Here is a 22,003-nt window from a genome sequence, read left to right as displayed (position 1 = left end):
ATTTCTATAGTCTAAAATAAATATAAAATAATAACTGGGGTTATTATTAATAGTGAAGGAGAGGGAAGCCTGGTGTGCTGCAGTCCATGGGGTTGCAAAGAGTTGGACACAACTGAGTGACTGAACAACAACAACAAACAGCAAGTAATGTCATTTCAAGAAACATAAAGCGAGAAATGCACATTAAAATGATGTGTAACGTAAGTACACTTATTTAAGAATGTATTCCAACATCAAATGTCAATGTTCAACAATGTAAAATCACAATTATTTTTGCACCAACCTAACACTTGGCATGAGGAGAAGGGCATGACAGAGGATGAGATGGTTGGGTGGCATCACTGACTCGATGGACATGAATTTGAGCAAGCTCCAAGAGTTAGTGATGGACAGGGAGGCCTGGCGTGCTGTGGTCCATGGGGTCGCAAAAAGTCAGACATGACTGAGTGACTGAAATGAACTGAACTGAATACTTTCAACAGTATTTTATAATTTTCAGCAATGTTTTGTAATTTTCACCCTCTAAATTAGTTTAGTTTCATCCTCTAACTATAAAACAAACAAACAGGGATGAACAATACACTGGAAGGAATCAATAGAAGAATAACTGAGGCAGAATAATGAATAAATGACCTGGAAAATAGGAAGGTGGAAATCAGTGCTGCAAAACAGAATATAGAAAAAAGAATGAAAAGGATAATAAATGAAGACAGCCTAAGAGACCTCTGGAACAACATTAAACGCACCAACATTTCCATTACCAGGGTCCCGGAAGAGAAGAAAGAGAGAGGACCTGAGAAAATATTTGAAGAAATACTAGCTGAAAATGTCCTTAATATGGGAAGGGAGATAGTCAACCAAGTCCATGAAGAGCAAAGAATCTTAGGCAGGATAAACAAAAAGAGGAACACACTGAGACACATGGTGTTCAAACTGATGAAAATTAGAGACAAAGATAAAACATTTAAAGCATCAACAGAAAAATGACAAATAACATATAAAGGAAGTGTCAAAAGGTTATCACCTGATTTTTCAACAGGAACTCTGCATGTCAGAAGGAATGAGCATGATATATTTAAACTGATGAAAGAGAAAAAACCTAAAACCAAGAATACTCTACCCAGCAAGACTCCCACTTGATGGAGAAATGAAAAACTTTAAAGACAAGCAAAAGTTCAGAGAATTCAGTACCACCAAACCAGCTTTACAACAAATGCTGAAGGAATGTCTCTAGGCATGAATGGAGATGAGTTTACTTCTTCCTTTCCAACTTGAAAGCTATACATTTGTTTATTTGTTTATGACTAATTACTCCAGCCAGATTTTCATTACCATGTTGAAAAAAATTGGTGAGAGTGCACATCAATGTTTTGTCCCTAATCTTAGAAAAATAAGTTTAGGTTTTCACCATTGTGTATGACATTCACCCTGGGATTTTCACAGATGGCTTTTATTATATTCAAGTAGTTTCCTTCTAACTCGAGTTTATTGAGTGTTTTTTTAATCATGAAAATATGTTAAATGTTGTCAAATCATTTTCTGCCTCCACTGACAAGATCATGCATTTTGTTCCCCTCTCATTCTGTAATGAAGGGAGTAATGTGTTCACTTGGTTAATTTTAAAAATTTTATTATTACTTCATAATGTAAAAACCTTGATATTTTATATTCTGGGGAAATCTTTCTTCTATTTAAATTTTGTATTCAAGTATAGTTGATTTCCAATGTTGTTTTATTTTCTGGTATGCAGCAAAGTAATTATTATATATATTCTTTCCCATATTCTTTTCCATTATAGGTTATTATAAGATATTAAATATTATTTTCTGGGCTATACAATAGGCTCTTGTTGTTTATCTATTTCGTATACAGTAGTGTGTATCTGTTAATTCCAAGCGTCTAATTTATCTGTCTCTCTTCTTCCCCTTTGATAACCGTTTGTTTTCTATGGCTGTGAGTCTGTTTCTATTTTGTAAATAAGTTCATTTGTATCGTTGTTTTTTAGATTTCACATATAAGTGATATCATATGATATTTTTCTTTCTATGTCTGAATTACTTCACTTAGTATGATAATCTCTAGATCAATCCATGTTGCCACAAATGTCAATATTTAATTTTTAATGGCTGAATAATATTCCATTGTATATATGTACCATATCTTCTTTATCCATTCATCTATCAATGAAAATTTAAGTTGTTTTATGTCATGGCTGTTGTAAATTGTGCTGCAATGAACATTGGTGTGCATGTATGTTTCAAATTAGAGCTTTTGTGTTTTCCGAATGTATGCTCAGGGGTGGGATTATTGAATCATATGATAATTCTATCTTTAGTTTTTAAGGAATTTTCATAGTGTTCTCTATAGTGGTTGTACAAATTTACATTCCCACCAATTGTCTAGGAGCATTCCCTTTTCTTCACACCTTCTCCAGCATTTATCATTTGTAGACTTTTTGATGATGGCAAGGCTAATTGGTGTGACGTGATACTGCATTGTAGTTTTGATTTGCATTTCTCTAATAATTAGTAACTTTGAGCTCCTTTTCATGTGTGGTTTTTTTTTTTTTTTTTTTGGCCATCTGTATGTCTTCTTTGAAGAAATGTTCTCTTTGCTTCAGTTTTCTGCCCATTTTTCAATTGGATTGTTTGTTTATTTGATATTGAACTGTAATAGCTGTTTGTATATTTTGGAAATTAAACCCATGTCAGCTGCATCATTAGCAAATATTTTCTCCCAGCTCATAGATTATCTTTCATTTTATATATGGTTTCCTTTGCTGTGCAAAAGCTTTTAGATTTGATTAGGTTCCTTTTATTTTTGCTTTTGTTTCTTTTGCCTTGGGAGACTGACTTAAGAAATTATTGCTATAATTTATGTTAGAGAATGTTTTGCCTATGTTCTCTTCCAGGAGTTTTATGGTGGCACACCTTATTTTTAAGTCTTTACATCATTTTGAGCTTATTTTTGTGTATGGTATGAAGGAACTTACAAATTTTGTTGATTTACCTGAGCTGTCCAGCTTTCCCAACACTCATTCTTGATACACTGTCTTTTCTTCATTGTATATTCTTGCATCCTTGGTCAAAGAATGAATAACTGTAGGTGTGAGTGTTTACTCCTGGGCCTGCTATACTTTTCCACTGAACTATGTGTCTGTTTTGTCAATACCATGCTTTTTTGATTACTATCTATTTGTAGTATTGTCTGAAGTGTGGAAAAGTTATGCCTCCAGCTTTATTCTTTTTCCTCAAAATGGCTTTGACAATTCTGGATCTTTTGTGGTTTTATATAAATTTTAGGATTATTTGCTCTAGTTCTGTGAAAATGTCACGGATAATTTGATAGTGCATTGCATATGTGCTCAGTCATGTCCGAATCTGACTCTATGGTCTCATAAATGGTCTCTATCCATGGAATGTTCTAGGCAAGTATACTGGATTGGGTTGCCATTTCCTACACTATGGGATCTTCCTGACACAGGGATCAAACCTATGTCTCTTGCATCTTCTGCATTGGCAAGCAGATTCTTTACCACTGTGCCTTCTAGATCACATTTAATTGTAGAATGCTTTGAGTATTATAGACATTTTAACAATATGAATTCTTTCAATCCAAAAGCATGGAATATTCCCTTTATCAGTGTTTAACAGTTCTCAGCATAGAGTCTTTCACCTCCTTGGTCAGGTTTATTCCTAAGTATTTCATTTAATTTTTTGATGTGATTTTTAAAGTTTTTTTTTTTTTTTACTTTCTCTTTGTGATATTTCATTATTAGTGTGAAGATATGCAATAGAGTTCTGTATGTTAATCTTGTGTCCTGCTACCTCATTGAGTTTGCTTATCCTTTTTAATAGTGTTTGTATGTAGTCTATAGGGTATTCTATATGGAGTATCTTGTAATCTGCATATAATGACAAATTCTACCTCTTTTCTTCCAACATGGGTATATTTTATTTTATTTTCTTGTGTGATTGCTATCACTAAGACTTCCAGTACTATGTTGAATTGAAGTGGTGAGAGTGAGCATCTTGTCTTATTTCAGATTTTAGCAGGAATGGTTTCAGCTTTTCATTGATGAGTATTATGCTGGCTGTGAGTTTGCCATGTAGAGCTTTTTATTGTGCTATGTTCCGTCTACTCCCACTTTGGTGAGAGTTTTTATCATGACTAGATGTTGAATTTTATCTAATGATTTTTCTGCATCTATTTAGATGATCATGTGGTTTCTCTGGTGTATCATGTTTCATGAGATCATGTGTTTCTGTGGTGTTTCGTGTGGTGTATCACACTGATTGATTTGCATGTGTTGAATCATCCTTGTGACCCTGGGATGAATCTGACTTGATCATGATGTATGGTTTTTTTTTTAATTAAATTTATTTATTTTAATTAGAGGCTAATTACTTTACAATATTGTATTGGTTTTAACATGAATCCGCCACAGGTGTACATGTGTATGGTTCTTTTTATGTGCTGTTGGACTCAGTTTGCTAATGTTTTGTTCAGAATCCTTGCATCTATATTAATCAAAGATGTTGGCCTATGTATATATTTTGGGAGTGTGTTTGTCTGGTTTGGAATCACAGTGATTGTGGTCTCTTAGAATGACTTTGGGAATGTTCCTTTTCATTCAATATTTTGGAAAAGTTTGAAAAGTATTGATGTAAGTTTTTCTTTGCATGTTTGATAGAATTCCCCAGTGAAGCCATTCAGTCCTGGACTTCTGTCTGCAGGGAGTTTTTTTTTTTTTTTTAACTGCAAATTTTATTGTATGTCTAGTGATGGATTTGTTCCAATTATCTAGTTTTTTTCTTGATTAAATTTTGGTCAGCTGTATATGTCTAGAAACTTTCTAGAAACATGTCCATTTGTTCTAGGTTGTGCAATTTGTTGGCAAATGTTCATAGCATTCTCTTGTATAGATTTTTTATTTTTATTTTTTTTGTATTTTGGGATATATTGGTTATTATTTTTTCTCTTTCATTATGTTTTGTTAATTTGAGATCTCCATCTTTTCTTTCTTTCTTCTTATATATATGTATACCTGTACATATATATATCCAGTTCCAGTTCAGTTGCTCAGTCGCGTCCAACTCTTTGCGACTCCATGAACTGCAGCATGCCAGGCCTCCCTGTCCATCACCAACTGCCAGAGTCTACCCAAACCCATGTCCATTGAGTAGGTGAGGCCATCCAATGATCTCATCCTCTCTCGTCCCCTTCTCCTCCTGCCCTCCAATCTTTCCCAGCATTAGGGTCTTTTCAAATGAGTCAGCTCTTTGCATCAGGTGGCCAAAGTATTGGAGTTTCAGCTTCAACATCAGTCCTTCCAATGAATATTCAGGACTGATTTCCTTTAGGATGGACTGGTTGGATCTCCTTGCAGTCCAAGGGACTCTCAAGAGTCTTCTCCAACACCACAGTTCAAAAGCATCAATTCTTCAGCACTCAGCTTTCTTTATAGTCCAACTCTCACATCCATACATGACTACTGGAAAAACCATAGCCTTGACTAGATGGATCTTTGTTGACAAAGTAATTATATGTGTGTGTGTGTGTGTGTGTGTGTGTCTCCCCTACCTCCACTCCTCCAGTCTCACATTCTAGGTGATCACAGAATGCCAGACTGGGCTCCTGTGTTATGTAGCAACTTCCCACTAGCTCTCTATTTCACATGCATCATGTGTGTTTTTTTAAGAACTAATCCAATCATCACCTTGAGGTCCTTTGCAGACACAGCTTCAACAGAAGTATTATGATTTTACATTTTGAAAAGTCATTATTTTCACTCAGTCTTATGATGCCTCATGGAAAATAAAGAAGATTCTTTTGAAGATGAATAGTAGAGGCCTTGATAATCTGAGTTAGGAAAAGCATTTTCATAATTGAATATGGTCTGTGTTCACCTTTTCCTTCTCACATATGGAATTTTCCCATTTGCCCATGAATCCTCCCAATTCAGGCATCTCTTAAGTCAGCTCAACTAGAACAGAATGACTAATCATAACACCAGTATTTAGGGAAGAATCTGAAAAATATGATTTTTTCCAGTTTCCCAGAAGTCACCCTAGTCTGTGTAAAGTTTAAACCTATTATTAAGTTAATTCCTAGTACTAGTTGATGCTGCACAAGGAGAGACACAAGGTCATGATGGGGGAGATTGTTAAGAAACAGCTTGCAAGAAGTGGTTTATTTTAAATAGTGAAATATCTTCTGTTTAGCAAACACTTGGTTAGATTTATAAACTCTATAACCAGAAACAGTGTTGTGGAACAATTTAAAAATATAATCTCTAAAAGATCAGTACCAGGGTGTGAAGCGCATGCCAAATGACTACATATACTTAATATCCTTGATCTAGAGGAATTGTCCTTTGATGTCTCTCTTCTTTCCTTTTTAAAACTGGACTAAAACATATCCACAACACAGGAATGATGTGCAGATTAAAAGAATTGCTGAGTATATATTTTAGAACATTGCACAGGCAACAGTGTTAAATGCTTATATTAGGCATAATTAGAAGTTTCCCTTGCACAAGAGATGGTATCACTACCTTCAGATCCCTTGTAAATCACAGAGCTGTGCACACTCACATAGTCCATCAGAGTGATCCTGCTCTGTCTACTTCTGCTTCATTGACTATACTAAAGCCTTTGACTGTGTGGCTCACAACAAACAGTGGAAAATTATTCTACAGATGGGAATACCAGACCAACCTACCTGCCTCCTGAGAAATGTGTATGGAGGCCAATAAGCAACAGTTAGAATTGGACATGGAACAATGGGCTCGTTCCAAATTGGGAAAGGAGTATGTCAAGGCTGTATCATGTCACCTTGCTTATTTAACTTATTTTACTGTCTTCCATATGAATTCTCCTGAGGGCAGAAAAAAAGCTCTGGCCACCTGCTCTTCCCACCTCAGTGTGGTGAGCCTTACATGATGCAGAGTACATCATGTGAAATCCTGGACTGGATGAAGCACAAGCTGGAATCAAGACTGCAGGGAGAAATATCAATAACCTCAGATATGCACATGACACCACCCTTATGGCAGAAAGCAAAGATGAACTGAAGAACCTCTTGATGAAAGTGAAAAAGGATAGTGAAAAAGCTGGCTTAAAACTCAACATTCAAAAAACAAAGATCATGGCATCTGGTCCCATCACTTCATGGCAAATAGATGGGGAGGCAATGGAAACAGTGACAGACTTTATTTTGGGGGGGTTCCAAAATCACTGCAGATGGTGACTGCAGTCATGAAATTAAAAGATATTTGCTCCTTGGAAGAAAAGCTACGAAAAACCTAGACAGCATATTAAAAAGCAGAGACATTACTGACAAAGGTCCATACAATCAAAACTATGGTTTTTCCAGGAGTCATGTATGGATGTTAGAATTGGACCATAAAGAAAGCTGAGTGCCCAAGAATTGATGTTTTTGAACTGTGGTGTTAGAGAAGACTCTTGAGAGTCCCTTGGACTGTAAGATCAAACCATTCAATCTTAAATGAAATCAGTCCTGAATATTCACTGGAAGGACTGATGCTGAAGCTGAAGCTTCTCTACTTTGGCCACCTGATGCGAAGAACTGACTTAGAAAAGACCCTGATTCTGTGGAAGATTGAAGGCAGGAGGAGAAGGGGGTGACAGAGGATGAGATGGTTGGATGGCTTCACTGACTTAATGGACATGAGTTTGAACAAGCTTTAGGAGTTGGTGATGGACAGGGAAGCCTGGCATGCTGCAGTCCATGGAATCGCAAAGAATTGGATATGACTGAGGGACTGAACTGAATAATAAAATTGAGAACTCATGAAATCATCTGAAAAGTGCAAACCTGAATATACCAATATGGTGCAAATTAGAGTGTATCGATGGTAAGTGTAGGACATGTGATTGAAAAGCTACATTGTGCGTGCATGGTTAGTTTCTCAGTCATGTCTAACTTTTTGCAACCCCATGAACTGTAGCTTGCCAGCTCCTCTGTCCACTGTGTTTTTCAAGCAAGGATACTAGAGTGGGTAGTCATTGCTTTCTCCAGGGGATCTTTCCAACCCAGGGGTTAAACCTGAGTCTCCTGCATTGCAGACAGATTCTTTACCATCTGAGCCACCAAAGCAGCTAGAAAAGGTACATTAGGACCATGTTATTTATCAGGTTATCTTGAATTTTGTAAAGCTTATTGAATATATATGCCTATATCAGCTTCCTTACAAATTTGATTTGTGAGCTCTGGGAAAATTGGATATGTATGTTATGATCAGTCAAGTAGCATAACACTGTTAAATAGGAATTCCCCTTTTGCCATTGTAGTATGGTTCACATTACTTGAAATCTGAAAGAAAAAGTGTCATTTCTTTAATATTGTTGAAAACTGAAATCCAGAGTTAAATTTTTCCTAATAGCATCAGCATTAAATGGGGAACAATAGAGAATAGGAGTTCTTTAAAAAAAAAAAAAAAAAGTGGCATCATCTTTTCACTATAAACATCAGCTTTCTCCATAGAATGTTCCTCAGAGCCTCCAATACCTCCTTGTTCCTCAGGCTATAGATAAGGGGGTTGAGCATGGGGGTGATGATAACATCAAACACAAAGAGACACTGGTCCACATCTGCAGGGAGAGAGGAACCTGGGGTCGTGTAGATGATCATAGCTGGACCAAAGTACAGGCTCACTACACTGAGGTGGGAAGAGCAGGTGGCCAGAGCTTTGTTTCTTCCCTCAGGGGCATTCATATGGAGGACAGTGAGAAAGATGAGGATGTAGGAGGTCAAGATGAGTCCAAAAGGTATGAGGAGGAAAACAATGCCAGATGCCAACACCACCTTCTCATAGGTTGAGGTATCCTCACAAGAGAGCTTCAGAAGGGCCATAACCTCACAGAAGAAATGGTGAACCTCCCTGGAGTCACAAGTAGAGAAATTCATGGCATAAACTGTGTGCATAAGGGAGATGAGCATACCCCCAACCCATGAACCAATGGCCATTTGCAAACAGACTCTCGGGGTCATAATGACTGGGTATCTGAGGGGGTAACAGATGGCCAGATAGCGGTCAAAGGCCATGAGTGTCAGGAGAACACACTCAGCCACTCCTAGCATCAAGTAAAGAAAGAGTTGGGCTCCACAGCCAATGTGAGAGATGAAACTCTGTCCAGAGAAGAAATCAGTGACCATCTTCGGGACAGTGGTGGAGATTAGGGTGAGGTCCATGAGAGAGAGCTGGCTGAGTAGGAAATACATAGGGGTGTGAAGGTGGGCATCATGCCACACCAGTAGGGCCAAGACTGAGTTTCCAGTGATGGCAACCCCAAGAACGAAGAGAATTATGGTGACGAGAAGGCCAGGATGCCTGGAGTCTGAGAAGAGGCCCAAGAGAATAAAGTCAGTAATGGAGGATTCATTTCCTTGCTTCATGTCTTAGTTGACTGGTTTGATCTGGAGGATCAAGGGAGAAAAACACAGAAAGTGAGACTGCTCTTCCTTTGTAAATATACCACTGACTTTTATCTTTTCCCGAAAATCAAATATTTATGAAGTGAATTCAAATATATAGTAGTATATTTAAATGTGGGCCAGATTAATGATTTGGCATCCACTGATATTTAAAAACATTATTTAGCAATCCATCTGACAGGATAGTCAATGCAAATGAAGAAAATATATTTTGGTCATATTGTTTAGCATTGTTTGGCACATTGTTGCTATAATTGTGTTAAGGATTAGAAGTGTGATCTTCATTCAGTATGAAAATTTCATACATCTTGGTGGTGTGATATACACCCAGACTTCTTCCAAAGTGGATTTTAATGCACAGCCACCACTGGGATCTGGAATGTCGGCATATTTATTGCTTGTAGATTCTCCAACTAAGTCTAGATTTATCCTTAGGGAACTCAGAGATCACAAGCAGGTGGCCTGGTTATGGGTGAGAAATTTTACTGCCTAGTTCTGTAGAAAGATGTCAAGAAGAGACGGTGGGATAAGTAAGGATAAGGGAGAAATCTGGGAAGTGGAGAGACATGATGGCAAGACAGAATGACAAGTAACAACTGGTGATGGAAGAAGTATCCTTTTTCAATCCATCTTCTCATGAGCATTATTCGCACCATATGTCTGCCTGACCATTCTATTGAAAGCATATCACTGGCTTGCTTTATTCCCTAACCCTTATTTTGCATTCCTTCACCATCTGAAATCTTACTATTATTTGCATGTTTATTTATCTATTGTTTGTTCCCCCCATGAAAATGCAGGTTCTCTGAGAGCAAAGTATTAAGTATTGTTTCCTCAGTGCCAGTAAAGAACACAGCAGGTACCAGGCACTCAGTCAGAATTTATGGGACACAGAAAAGGATGAAAAGCTTCTATACATAGAGAGAGAGTTGAAAAAACAAAGATAAAGACCAGAATTCCTAGCAGAGTATCATTATATAAATGGCTTAATCACATGCTCCTGGTGCTGACATTGATGTTCTACTCCCAAGAAACTCTTTATCTGCTGGCATTTTCCATGATTTTCCAAATCCAAGTTGGCCTCATTCTTCAGCTCCTCCAACTTCTATGCACAACTAAGGTCCCAGAGCTGCTCAGCAGGGAGTGGAGTGGAGCTGGACTTTCGACTAAGGGGAGGTGGCCTGTGCAAAATCAAAATGAACAGCATGAATTTTCCAGCTCTGGATATGGCTATCTCATACATATATCTAAGTTTAAAGAATTGAAAAAGTGATTTTCCAACATGATAGCATTGTGTTAAAGTAAGCAAATGAACTGAGTTCATCTCACAAACGAGTGACTAGGGAGAAGGTTCTATGCAGCCCTGCCCTGGCCTTTATGATTGTATGTTGAATTTACAAATTCAAGCATGAATTTGAGCATACATTGGTGAATGTGTAAATCTGAAGCCAGTATTTTAAATAGTTATGACTATATTGAATAATATGATTCTTTTTTTGAAACTAGGTTTGGTTAGAACTTCTTTCCAAAGCCTAGAAAACAACAAAGATGTTAAGATGTGTTTGATTCTTTTTGGGACTCTGTGGATTGTAGCCCACCAGGCTCCTCTGTCCATGGAATTTCCCAGGCAAGAATACTGGAGTGGGTTGCCATTTCCTTCTCTGGAGGATCTTTCTTTTATTTTTTTAAATATAAATTTATTTATTTTAATTGGAGGCTAAGTACTTTACAATATTGTGTTGGTTTTGCCATACATTGACTTGAATCTGCCATGGGTGTATATGTGTTCCCCATCCTGAACCACCCCCGCTCCAACCTCCCTCCCTATCCCATCCCTCTGGGTCATCCCAGGGCACAAGCCTCAAGCACCCCATGTCATGCATCGAACCTGGACTGGTGATCTGTTTCACATATGATAATATACATGTTTCAATGCCATTCTCCCAAATCATCCCACCCTTGCCCTCTCCCACAGAGTCCAAAAGACTGTTCTATACATCTGTGTCTCTTTTGCTCTCTCGCATACAGGGTTATCATTACCATCTTTCTAAATTCCATATATATGTGGAGGATCTTTCTGACCCAGGGTTCAAATCCACAGCTCCTGAATTGGCAGGTGGATTCTTTACCACTGAGTCACGAAGGAAGCCTGAATAATAAGATGCTCTTTTTGAAACTTGACTTAGTTAGAACTTCTTTCCAAAGCCTAGAAAACAACAAAGATGACTTTAAAAAAAAAACTTTTTATTTTATATTGGAATATAGACAATTAACAATGTTTATTTTCAGGTGGGCAAAAAAGAGACTCTAAACCACATTTCTGAGAACAAAGGATTGCACCTGTGTTTATAACACAGAGTTTAACTATTTTTCTTAAACTCACCAGTTACTAACTAACTAGTAGTTGATCAGTTTAATAGCATTATAAACTGTGTATATGTAAATACAAATGACCCATGAACTTATCACATATAATGCCTCTGCTGCTGCTGCTAAGTCGCTTCAGTCGTGTCCAACTCTGTGCGACCCCATAGACGGCAATCCACCAGGCTCCCCCCTCCCTGGGATTCTCCAGGCAAGAATACTGGAGTGGGTTGCCATTTCCTTCTCCAATGCATGAAAGTGAAAGTGAAGTCACTCAATCGTGTCTGACTCTTAGCGACCCCATGGACTGCAGCCTACCAGGCTCCTCCGTCCATGGGATTTTCCAGGCAAGAGTTCTGGAGTGGGGTGCCATTGCCTTCTCCGATAATCTGCCTCAGGGTCTGGCAATTCACTAAATTCTCATGCAGCTGCTCAACTCTCCAGGAGGGTTTTATCATACAGCTGGGAGTTTATTCTGAAGCACTTTGAAGATGTTACCCCACACAGAGCGTCACAAATTATTTCTAATTCCTGTGTCTCCCCACAAGAGTGCAAGACAATTACTTGTTTCTCCACTGTGGGCTACCTTGTTATCATATGTGTTGTCATCCTTGTCACCTCCTGGAGATTCTTAATTCTTCTATATCTTCCTTTGTATTTTGCAGCTCATCAAGTCAAACATTAGGCTCTTTGTGAGTAGAATAAAGTCTTATAACTGATGATCTCGGTGAAGTTGGTACTGCAAGCTCATAGCTGATCCAGAATATCTCTGGTAGGCCATGAAGCAGAGATTAAATACAGCACTGTGGACAAGAGAGATACTATGAACTCTCTGGGGAATGTGTCAGCTCAGTCCAGCCCTGGTAGGTAATTAGCTCAGCTACCAGGGGGCAAAGCCAAATTCATTCAGGGAAAAAAATCACTCTCAGCCGTCTGCTCAGCAGGATGGTGGTTAAAAAGCAAAGTGAGATTTAAACTCTGATTCACCACTTTTTAGTACCTGCATGACCTGGGAAATTTCCATTGACTTCCTCACTTCTGTTTCCTCATCTACAAATTGGTGATAACAATAGACTTTCTCATCGAATTGTCCTTATGGTTAAATGTAATATTGAGTGTGAACAATATATCCTAATTGGCCATAATAGCCTTAAGATGAATTTTTAGGAGTCAATTACATTACAAAATATCGAATATTGATTTAACCTGGATTCAGAAAATTAAGATTATGTCATCTGGTCCCATCACTTCATGGCAAATAGATGGAGAAACAGTGGAAACAGTGGCTGACTTTATTTTGGGGGGCTCCAAAATCACTGCAGATGGTGATTGCAGCCATGAAACTAAAAGACACTTACTCCTTGGAAGGAAAGTTATAACCAACCTAGATAGCATATTAAAAAAACGGAGACATTACTTTGTCAACAAAGGTCCGTCTGGTCAAGGCTATAGTTTTTCCAGTAGTCATTTATGGATGTGAGAGTTGGAGTATAAAGAAAGCTGAGCACTGAAGAATTGATGCTTTTGAACTGTGGTGTTGGAGAAGACTCTTGAGAGTCCCTTGGACTGCAAGGAGATCCAACCAGTCCATCCTAAAGGAGATCAGTCTTGGGTGTTCATTGGAAGGACTGATGTTGAAGCTGAAACTCCAATACTTTGGCCACCTGATGTGAATCACTGACTCACTGGAAAAGACCTGGGTGCTGGGAAAGATTGAAGGTGGGAGGAGAAGGGGACGACAGAGGATGAGATGGTTGGATGGCATCACCAACTCAATGGTCGTGAGTTTGAGTAAACTCTGGGAGTTGGTGATGGACAGGGAGGCCTGGCGTGCTGCAGTCCATGGGGTCGCAAAGGGTCAGACACGACTGAGCAACTGAACTGAACTGATGGCTGAATTGGGTTGTTGTGTGGTAGAAACCAACCCAACATGGTAAAACAATTTTCCTCCAGTCATCAAATAAGTTTTAAAAAATGAACAAAAGAAGAGGGATCTATCGTTCCAGCAACACAAATGAAGCAAGCTCACAGGATTAGGAGAAAGGCTATTTTTACAGAGAACTGGTTGTTATTCAGGCCTCATATATATTTACTTCAAAGTGGTATAGTTTTGTGCTCCTCTACTCTCAGAGAACTCATTGATTTAGATATTTCAAACTGACTTTATCAGGAGAGAGGGTATAAATTCAACATTTGTAGAGAGAAGATGAAGACAGGGAGAGTTTCATCGGGTTTTATCAGATCCTACCACCTCTCAGGTAGATCTTAACTCTGAACTGTCTACTCAATGGGACATAGGAGCCTGGTCTGAAATAGGGTGCATCCTGAGCATCTTCCTTATTGAGCCCACAACTTCCCTGTTCCTTAGCCTATAGATGAGGGGGTTCAGCATCGAGGTGAGGATGGTGTCAAACAAAGAGAGCCTGGTTCAGAGCAGAGGTGTGAGAAGATCAGGCCTCATGTATATTAGCATGGCTGGGGCATAGTAAAACGTGACCACAGTAAGATGGGAGGAGCAGCAGCCAGGGCCTCGTTCCTGCCTTCAGGGGAGTTCATTTGCAGGACCTGGAGGAAGATGAGAGTATAGGAAGTCAGAATGAGGCTTGTGGGGAGAAGAACCACAACGATGCTGGTCACTACTACTCCTTTCTCATAGGCAGATATGTCCTCACAAGACAGCTTCACGAGGGCTTTGACTTCACAAAAAAAGGTGGTAGAGCTCTCAGGAGCCACAGAGGGGAACGTGCATGGCATAAGCCGTGTGGACCAAGGGTGCCAGAGCCCCTCCCACCCAGAACCCCACAGCCACCAGCTGGAAAACCCAGTGGCTGATGATGATTGAGTGTTTGAGAGGATGACAGGTAGCCACATAGCGGTCATAAGCAATGAGTGTCAGGAGGAGACACTCTGCTATCCCAAGAGTCAAGGTAAAGAAGATTTGGGCCCCACGGCCAATCAGGGAAATGGTTTCTCTTCCCTGAGAAAAAGTTGACCACCATTTTGGGGACTGTGCAAGAGATGAAAATCAGGTCAATGAGAGAGAGTTGGCTAAGCAGGAAATACATGGAGGTATGAAAGTAGGGATCTGTCCAGATGGGAAGGATCAAGCTGGTATTTCCAATGATGTAGATGAGGAGGATGAGATCAGTATGTCTCCTTCCTGGGAAAAGGCCCAAGAGAATGAAATCTGTGCTCAGTGTCTTGTTTCCTGTCTCCATGTTGTCTCCTTACCAGCTTCACCTGAAAGAAAACGGAGACTTTTAAACACATGTGTAAATGAGAAAGGAATTAAACCAGAAACATAAATTTAGTAATTGATGGCATGACATAGAACATTTTGGGGGAACTGAAAACAGAATTTTATCTGCTTCATAAAGGTGCTAAAACCATAGGAGAAAAATTAATAACTAGAGCATAAAAGTGACACTAGATTTTTTTTCCCATCAATGTCCTAACCCTTCCTGTAGGCAAGCGTTTTCACTTTTAATTATCTTCTTCTCATAATATGAACAATTCTAATATTTATGCATTTTTTCATACTCATAGTTTCAGTCAATGCAATCTTGGTATCACACAAGGATACTTTAATGAAATAAATCTATAGTTTAGGTATAATATGAACTAAACACATCTACTGAAGTTAACAATTGTGTTTTGGGAAACTCTAATATCACATATTTAACTTGATGTTGAATTTCCTTCAGGATCAGATCAGATCAGGTCAGTCACTCAGTCGTGTCCGACTCTTTGTGACCCCATGAATTGCAGCACGCCAGACCTCCCTGTCCATCACCAACTCCCGGAGTTCACTCAGACTCACGTCCATCGAGTCAGTGATGCCATCCAGCCATCTCATCCTCTGGCGTCCCCTTCTCCTCCTGCCCCCAATCCCTTCCAGCATCACAGTCTTTTCCAATGAGTCAACTCTTTGCATGAGGTGGCCAAAGTACTGGAGTTTCAGCTTTAGCATCATTCCTTCCAAAGAAATCCCAGGGCTGATCTCCTTCAGAATGAACTGGTTGGATCTCCTTGCAGTCCAAGGGACTCTCAAGAGTCTTCTCCAACACCACAGTTCAAAAGCATCAATTCTTCGGTGCTCAGCCTTCTTCACAGTCCAACTGGGGCCATTGAATGCTGAAATATACTAGGGCTTCAGAAAATTTTTCCCTCTTAGTAGAATGGGTTTTCTAAGTCTTCCTGCACCAAATGTATTCAGAGATTAAACAAGCAGCAAAGATTAAATTTGATATCTCTCAGAAGGATAATAAAGGACACAATTTTTAAAGTTGATGCCCATTCTTACTGTATTTTACAGTCAACTTGGATGGAATTTTATTTCATTTATATAGAGAAAAACAAGGAAATTGCCTTAAGGTTTACAGCTTCCCCCAGTTGCCCTTTGCACTGATGGCCAACCTAATCCATCAGAAAAAGAAATACCCAGATACCTGAGTGAAATGCAGATAAAGTAGTTTATTGAATCTCTGTGAACACAGTAGCCTCTGCCTTGAGTCCCTCAGCCAGAGGGAGGAGGTGCTGCCCTATCTCTTTCTTTCTACTTGGTTTCTTGAACTACTTTGAGCTTTTACTTGTGGCTCTTGGACATTACTATCTATCAGGACCACATGGACTGCTTACTATTAATAAAATGTACTCCCAGAGAATTGGATGCTTAGGTCTAGGATGAGATCCTGAAACCTTCATCTGTAAGTGGAGCCCATGTGATTCTGATGTTGGAAATATAGGCTGTGCTTGAGAAGCCTGATCCTGGATAAGTTCTGTGTATGCGTGTTAAGTCATTTCAGTCACATCTGACTCTTTGTGACCCTATAGACTGTAGCTGTCCAGGCTCCTCTGTCTATGGGATTCTCCAGGCAAGAATACTGGAGTGGGTTGCCATGCCCTCCTCTAGGGCATCTTCCTGGCCCAGGGACCGAACCCAAGTCTCTTACATCTCCTGTACTGCCAGGCAGGTTCTTTACCATTAGTGCCACCTGGGAAGCCCTCTGGCTAAGGCACAGGGCTCATATTCAGTAGTGATGTCTGTGCATTGTGTTACATACTCCTCTTAGCCCCAGAAACACATGCATAAATTGTATTTCATATTTTCTCTTAAACTACATAATTAACTGAATTGATTGGTACCTTTAGATTGCTGCAGAGCTTTGATCCTGTAACCATAGGCAGTAGTGGAATAATTACTATTGTTCTGTGTCATATATCAAATTTATTAACTGAAGCCAATAGATCTGATAAAATGCTATTATACACCTTGATGTCCATACATTTCATGGATCCCCAGGTGATTAAAAACAGCATTTTCTGTTTCAAATGAAGAATTTATTACTCTCAATGGAGTTTGCCTCTCAGAGCCACCAAAGTGAACTGATACCAGCTTGATGCCTTTGCATGAATGATCAATGCCAAAATAATTCATTGCTTTACTGAGTTACCTTAACAAACTATGGAGAGCACAGTCATATTAGTGACTTGATATAAGTTGTTGTTCCAAATTTTCCAATAAGTAGTTTCATAGGCCCACACTATGAATTTTACCACTTCTATAAATCTTCCTAGACCAACCACACTTTGTGTGTATGTAATTAAAAATTATGGAAGTAGCCAAAGATGTACTGAGGTGAGAGAGGGTTAGCTCTTTTTCCAATGACCCCACTAAAACAGGGGGAAAATAAATAAGAAAGCAACTTAGGAAGTTTCAGACTAAATTCTGTCAGACCTACAGACATTTACTGACCAAACATGTATGAGAAACAGGCTCACAAGAAACTTCATGGAATCTATTCTGTGAGTTCAAGGAAGCCTAGTCTTCCTAGATGTTCTCACCACCTTCTGTATGAACAATTAATTTCATTCATTCAACAGTGAGAGGTAGGTTTCTAGCATCCAGAAAGCCAGCATTGTGCAAACAGAATCCAAAGTTTAAGGCTTGATATGGCCTGGCTGGTGAGTTTAGCCTAGATCCCTCATAATTTAAAGTAAGGATACACAAAACCAAGCTTTACTCATGAGTAGAGAATGTATCTAAGATAACTTTTAATAGTTAATCCATATATTAAGGTTACATTTAATTTTACTTGTAGCAACCCATTTCTACTATTCACCATGTTAAACAGCAAGACACTATTTCCACCAATACAATTTTATCTTGTCAATCTTTAATTAGTGATTATCCATTTCTTCTTAAGTAAAACATTTAAGAGCCTCTGGTCTAGAACCTAAGAGCTCATCTAGTTCAATATTCTTTGATTCTAAGACAACCGAGCACAAAACCTAATTGATACTGTGAAATACTTTCACACTGAAACTGGTAACCTTGTTAGGTTTTCTCTTTTACCAATATTTTGATATTCTGAGGCCACATACCAGTGTTTTGTTCTTTAAAAAAACTGTCATATGAATTGACTGACAGTATAAATGAAGTCTAACATATCTTAATTCTGGTCCCTGGAGCACAGACTCTACAGGAGAATTTATCTCTTTCTCTATCTCTACTCTCTCTTTTTTAAAAAGATTCTAATCTAGATTGAATGGCTTGATGAAGGAAAAAAGTTCCAGTGTTATTTCTCATGATCCACATGTAGGAGGCCTGAATATCCCTGGAATCCTGGCTGTCTAGAGCAGATACAACATGTCCAGGAACCAGCAAAACCATTTTGCATGTTGGCTCTTCCCCAGGAGGCAGTAAAGAAGTGGGAGTTCAGATATGCCAAGCTAAAGTTTTTTGTTTGTAATTTACTTCATTGGCTCAATACAGTATGGTCCAACTCATTCACTGGATGACAGTGTTTCACTCACTTTAGCTGTACAGTGAGGTTGGCGTGTCCAGAAGGAGATGCTTTAGCTCAAGGGACAGTTGATACAGAACTACTTAGGAGAAATGAGCACTTGACAAGTTCATCACTGAATCACTCTCTTTTGTACAGAATCTGGCTGTTTACAAATATTATCTGGTTGGATGAGCCACAAAAACCACTGGGATAGAGACAGCGGGGGTTTCCCCCCCTCTACACCATAGATTAAGAAATTTATACTCCAAGAAATTAAGTGAGCTGTTGGTCAGAAAATAGATACTTGAACCTACTGAATCTTGTGCTCAAGTGTATCTTCCTCTCAAAATGCACTCTCCTGTGCAAGTAAGATGACAGTATTATAGTGATTTTTATTCTCTATTTTAACAAAATGCTCTCTATAATTAACACCAAAAATACTCCAGCCACGGAGGGATATTAGAGTTTGGATTATTCAGGCAAGTGAGGAGAACATCAAGAGAAAATTAAGTGAGAATTTTTCTCTTGTCTGAAACTGAAAGTCTGAGGAGTAAGTCTTTATTTCTTATTCATTTCTGAACAAGTGATTTGGCATTAAATAAATGTCTGTAGTAAGAGGCTGGTGAAAGCTAAGTGAAGTGCCAGGGTAGAAGACAGTTTGGGCAAGAGGTAAGGATGGCTATTCTTCCAAGGTATAATAGAAGAAGATGTCTTATGAGCAATTAGTCAAATCTAGAAGATGAAAGGTGTGCTAATTCTGCACCTTACAAGGAAAGTATTATATAGACTATATTCTTATTAAAAGCAAAGTATTAAAAGAATCTAAAAAACAAAAACTCTCAGATCAATGCCAATGTTAATGCAGGAAATGCACAAGATGGATTGAAAAGAAATTGCTGAGAAGAGCAAAAAAACAGAACATGGACATGAGGAAACACAAACTAGAAGGGAATAGAATCAAACAATTGGAATGCACTTTGTGAGAATGACTGACATGTAACTAATTTAACATGGAATATTTTGTTTAGGTAACAGAAAAGTATGTATAAATACATTTTGTGAGTCATTGTTTTTGTAATGAAATTATTTAAAATCTCATCTCTGGAGGTGTGCGAGTATTTGTGTGTAAACATGGGTATGAACTTATATTTTAGGTGATTCATTTACTTATGTATACTTTAGATGGCCTCTTAGTCTTTATATTTCAGTAGGTTATTTTCCTCCCACTCTCTAACAAACAGAGAACATCAAAATTCTTGCATACTTTGTTTAGGTGGAGAACATGGTTTTCATTTATCACTGTAAACCCAAACAATTTTATAGCATTTTCTACATAGCTGCTAGATGTAGGACACTATCTGGGCAAGAAAATTTCATTGTCATTAGATATAGGATGTTCTGTCTCCTTTAATTTCAGGAGACACACTTTTGCTTTCTGTGGAAGAAGAATGGAATGTTCCAATTCTTTGAGAGGCAGATCAAAGGCTCAACTCTTATAAAGCCCATTACAAAATAGGATAGTAAAACTTAATTCTTTTGTGGACAATGCATACAGGGAGAACACTTCTTCTACCTGGGTTTGTAGATGTAGTAGCATACTTCAGTTCAGCTCAATTCAGATGCTCAGTCGTGTCTGACTCTTTGCAACCCCATGAACCGCAGCACGCCAGGCTTCCCTGTCCATCACCAACTCCCGGAGTCCACCCAAATCCATGTCCATTGAGTCAGTAAGGCCATCCAATGATCTCATCCTCTGTCATCCCCTTCTCCTCCTGCCCTCAATCTTTCCCAGCATCAGGGTCTTTTCAAATGAGTCAGCTTTTTGTATCAGGTGGCCAAAGTATTGGAGTTTCAGCTTCAACATCAGTCCTTCCAATGAATATTCAGGACTGATTTCCTTTAGGATGGACTGGTTCGATCTCCTTGTAGTCCAAGGGACTCTCAAGAGTCTTCTCCAACAACACAGTTCAAAAGCATCAATTCTTCAGCACTCAGCTTTCTTTATAGTCCAACTCTCACATCCATACATGACCATTGGAAAAACTAGCCTTGACTAGATGGACCTTTGTTCACAAAGTAATGTCTCTGCTTTTTAATATGCTGTCTGGGTTGGTCATAACTTTCCTTCCAAGGAGTAAGTGTCTTTTAATTTCATGGCTGCAATCACCATCTGCAGCAATTTTGGAGCCCCAAAAAATAAAGTCAGCCACTGTTTCCACTGTTCCCCCATCTATTTGCCATGAAGTGATGGGAACGGATGCCATGATCTTAGTTTTCTGAATGTTGAGCTTTAAGCCAACTTTTTCACTCTCCTCTTTCACCCTCATCAAGAGGCTCTTTAGTTCTTCCTCGCTTTCTACCATAAGGGTAGTGCCATCTGCATATCTGACGTTATTGATATTTCTCCCAGCAATCTTGATTCCAGCTTGTGCTTCCTCCAGCTCAGCGTTTCTCATGATGTACTCTGCATATAAGTTAAATAAGCAGGGTGACAATATACAGCTTTGACGTACTCCTTTTCCTATTTGGAACCAGTCTGTGATTCCATGTCCAGTTCTAACTGTTGCTTCCTGACCTGCATATCATACATAGTGAGGTCAAAATTGGAAAGCAAAAAGTTCCAATCTTAGTGTGAATGTTTAGAAAGTATCCTTACTAGTATTGTCATTTTGTGCCTCACCTCACCTGAAATCCTCAAGGTCCCTTCGTGGTGTTGTTGCTCTGTTCAGTACAGGTCTAGACCTGGTGGCATCTGGATGACTGACTTGGTCTTTATCACGATTATTCATTTCACTTCTCCTTGAGCCTCATCACTGCACTGCAATGGATTAAATAATAAGGTGCTCAACACAGGAAGACCTTGTGCAGCCAAATCTTCTCCAGGATTTGACAAATCTTCTCTATAACAGAACCAATAAGAGCCTTAATTAACTCACAACTTAACTCACCTTAACTCACAACTTAACTCACAACTGAGAGTTGGTGTACCGTCCCTCCCACTGCTGATATCACTGGGTAAAAATAGCCCAGGTTACTCTTGTAGTGTCTTTTCTATACCAGTGTCTCCCCAACTTGTCCAACTGTAGAAATCACCTGAGGATTGAGGAAACACAGGAATTCCAATGTTCCTGAGTCAAAATGCCAGGAATATGTGTATTTATCAAGGTCTCTTTGTCATTACCACCAGACAAGTGTGGCAAAAACTGATTAATGGAAGATTTTACTTGATCACCAAAAAGTGATAGCAGAGGACAGAGCTCCTGGTAGTGGATCTTAATGCTGGCTGCAGGCAGAAATTGTCTGCATCGTTCAAGAACAGGGTGGTATAGCCTTACCACTAGTAATTTAACCTTTCTCCCCACCCTTGTTCTAATATGTAGGTAACATGGAGA

General features: G+C 38.9%; 1 protein-coding gene and 1 pseudogene across 1 annotated transcript; both read right to left on the bottom strand.

The window, feature by feature from the left end:
* Window positions 1-8,472: 8,472 nt before the first annotated feature.
* Window positions 8,473-9,628, bottom strand: LOC113896270 (olfactory receptor 2T29-like). The gene has a single exon (XM_027548505.1). The coding sequence runs from the start codon at window positions 9,418-9,420 to the stop codon at window positions 8,473-8,475; it is 948 nt and encodes a 315-aa protein (XP_027404306.1). The 5' UTR covers window positions 9,421-9,628.
* A 4,046-nt stretch (window positions 9,629-13,674) lies between these two features.
* On the bottom strand, window positions 13,675-15,261 carry LOC113895472 (annotated as a pseudogene).
* Window positions 15,262-22,003: the final 6,742 nt, after the last annotated feature.

The sequence above is a fragment of the Bos indicus x Bos taurus genome, chromosome 7, assembly GCF_003369695.1.
Source record: "Bos indicus x Bos taurus breed Angus x Brahman F1 hybrid chromosome 7, Bos_hybrid_MaternalHap_v2.0, whole genome shotgun sequence".
In the NCBI taxonomy this organism is placed as follows: Eukaryota; Metazoa; Chordata; class Mammalia; order Artiodactyla; family Bovidae; genus Bos; species Bos indicus x Bos taurus.
The sequence above is the reverse complement of the archived record's forward strand: the minus strand, read 5'-3'. Positions and strand labels throughout refer to the sequence as shown.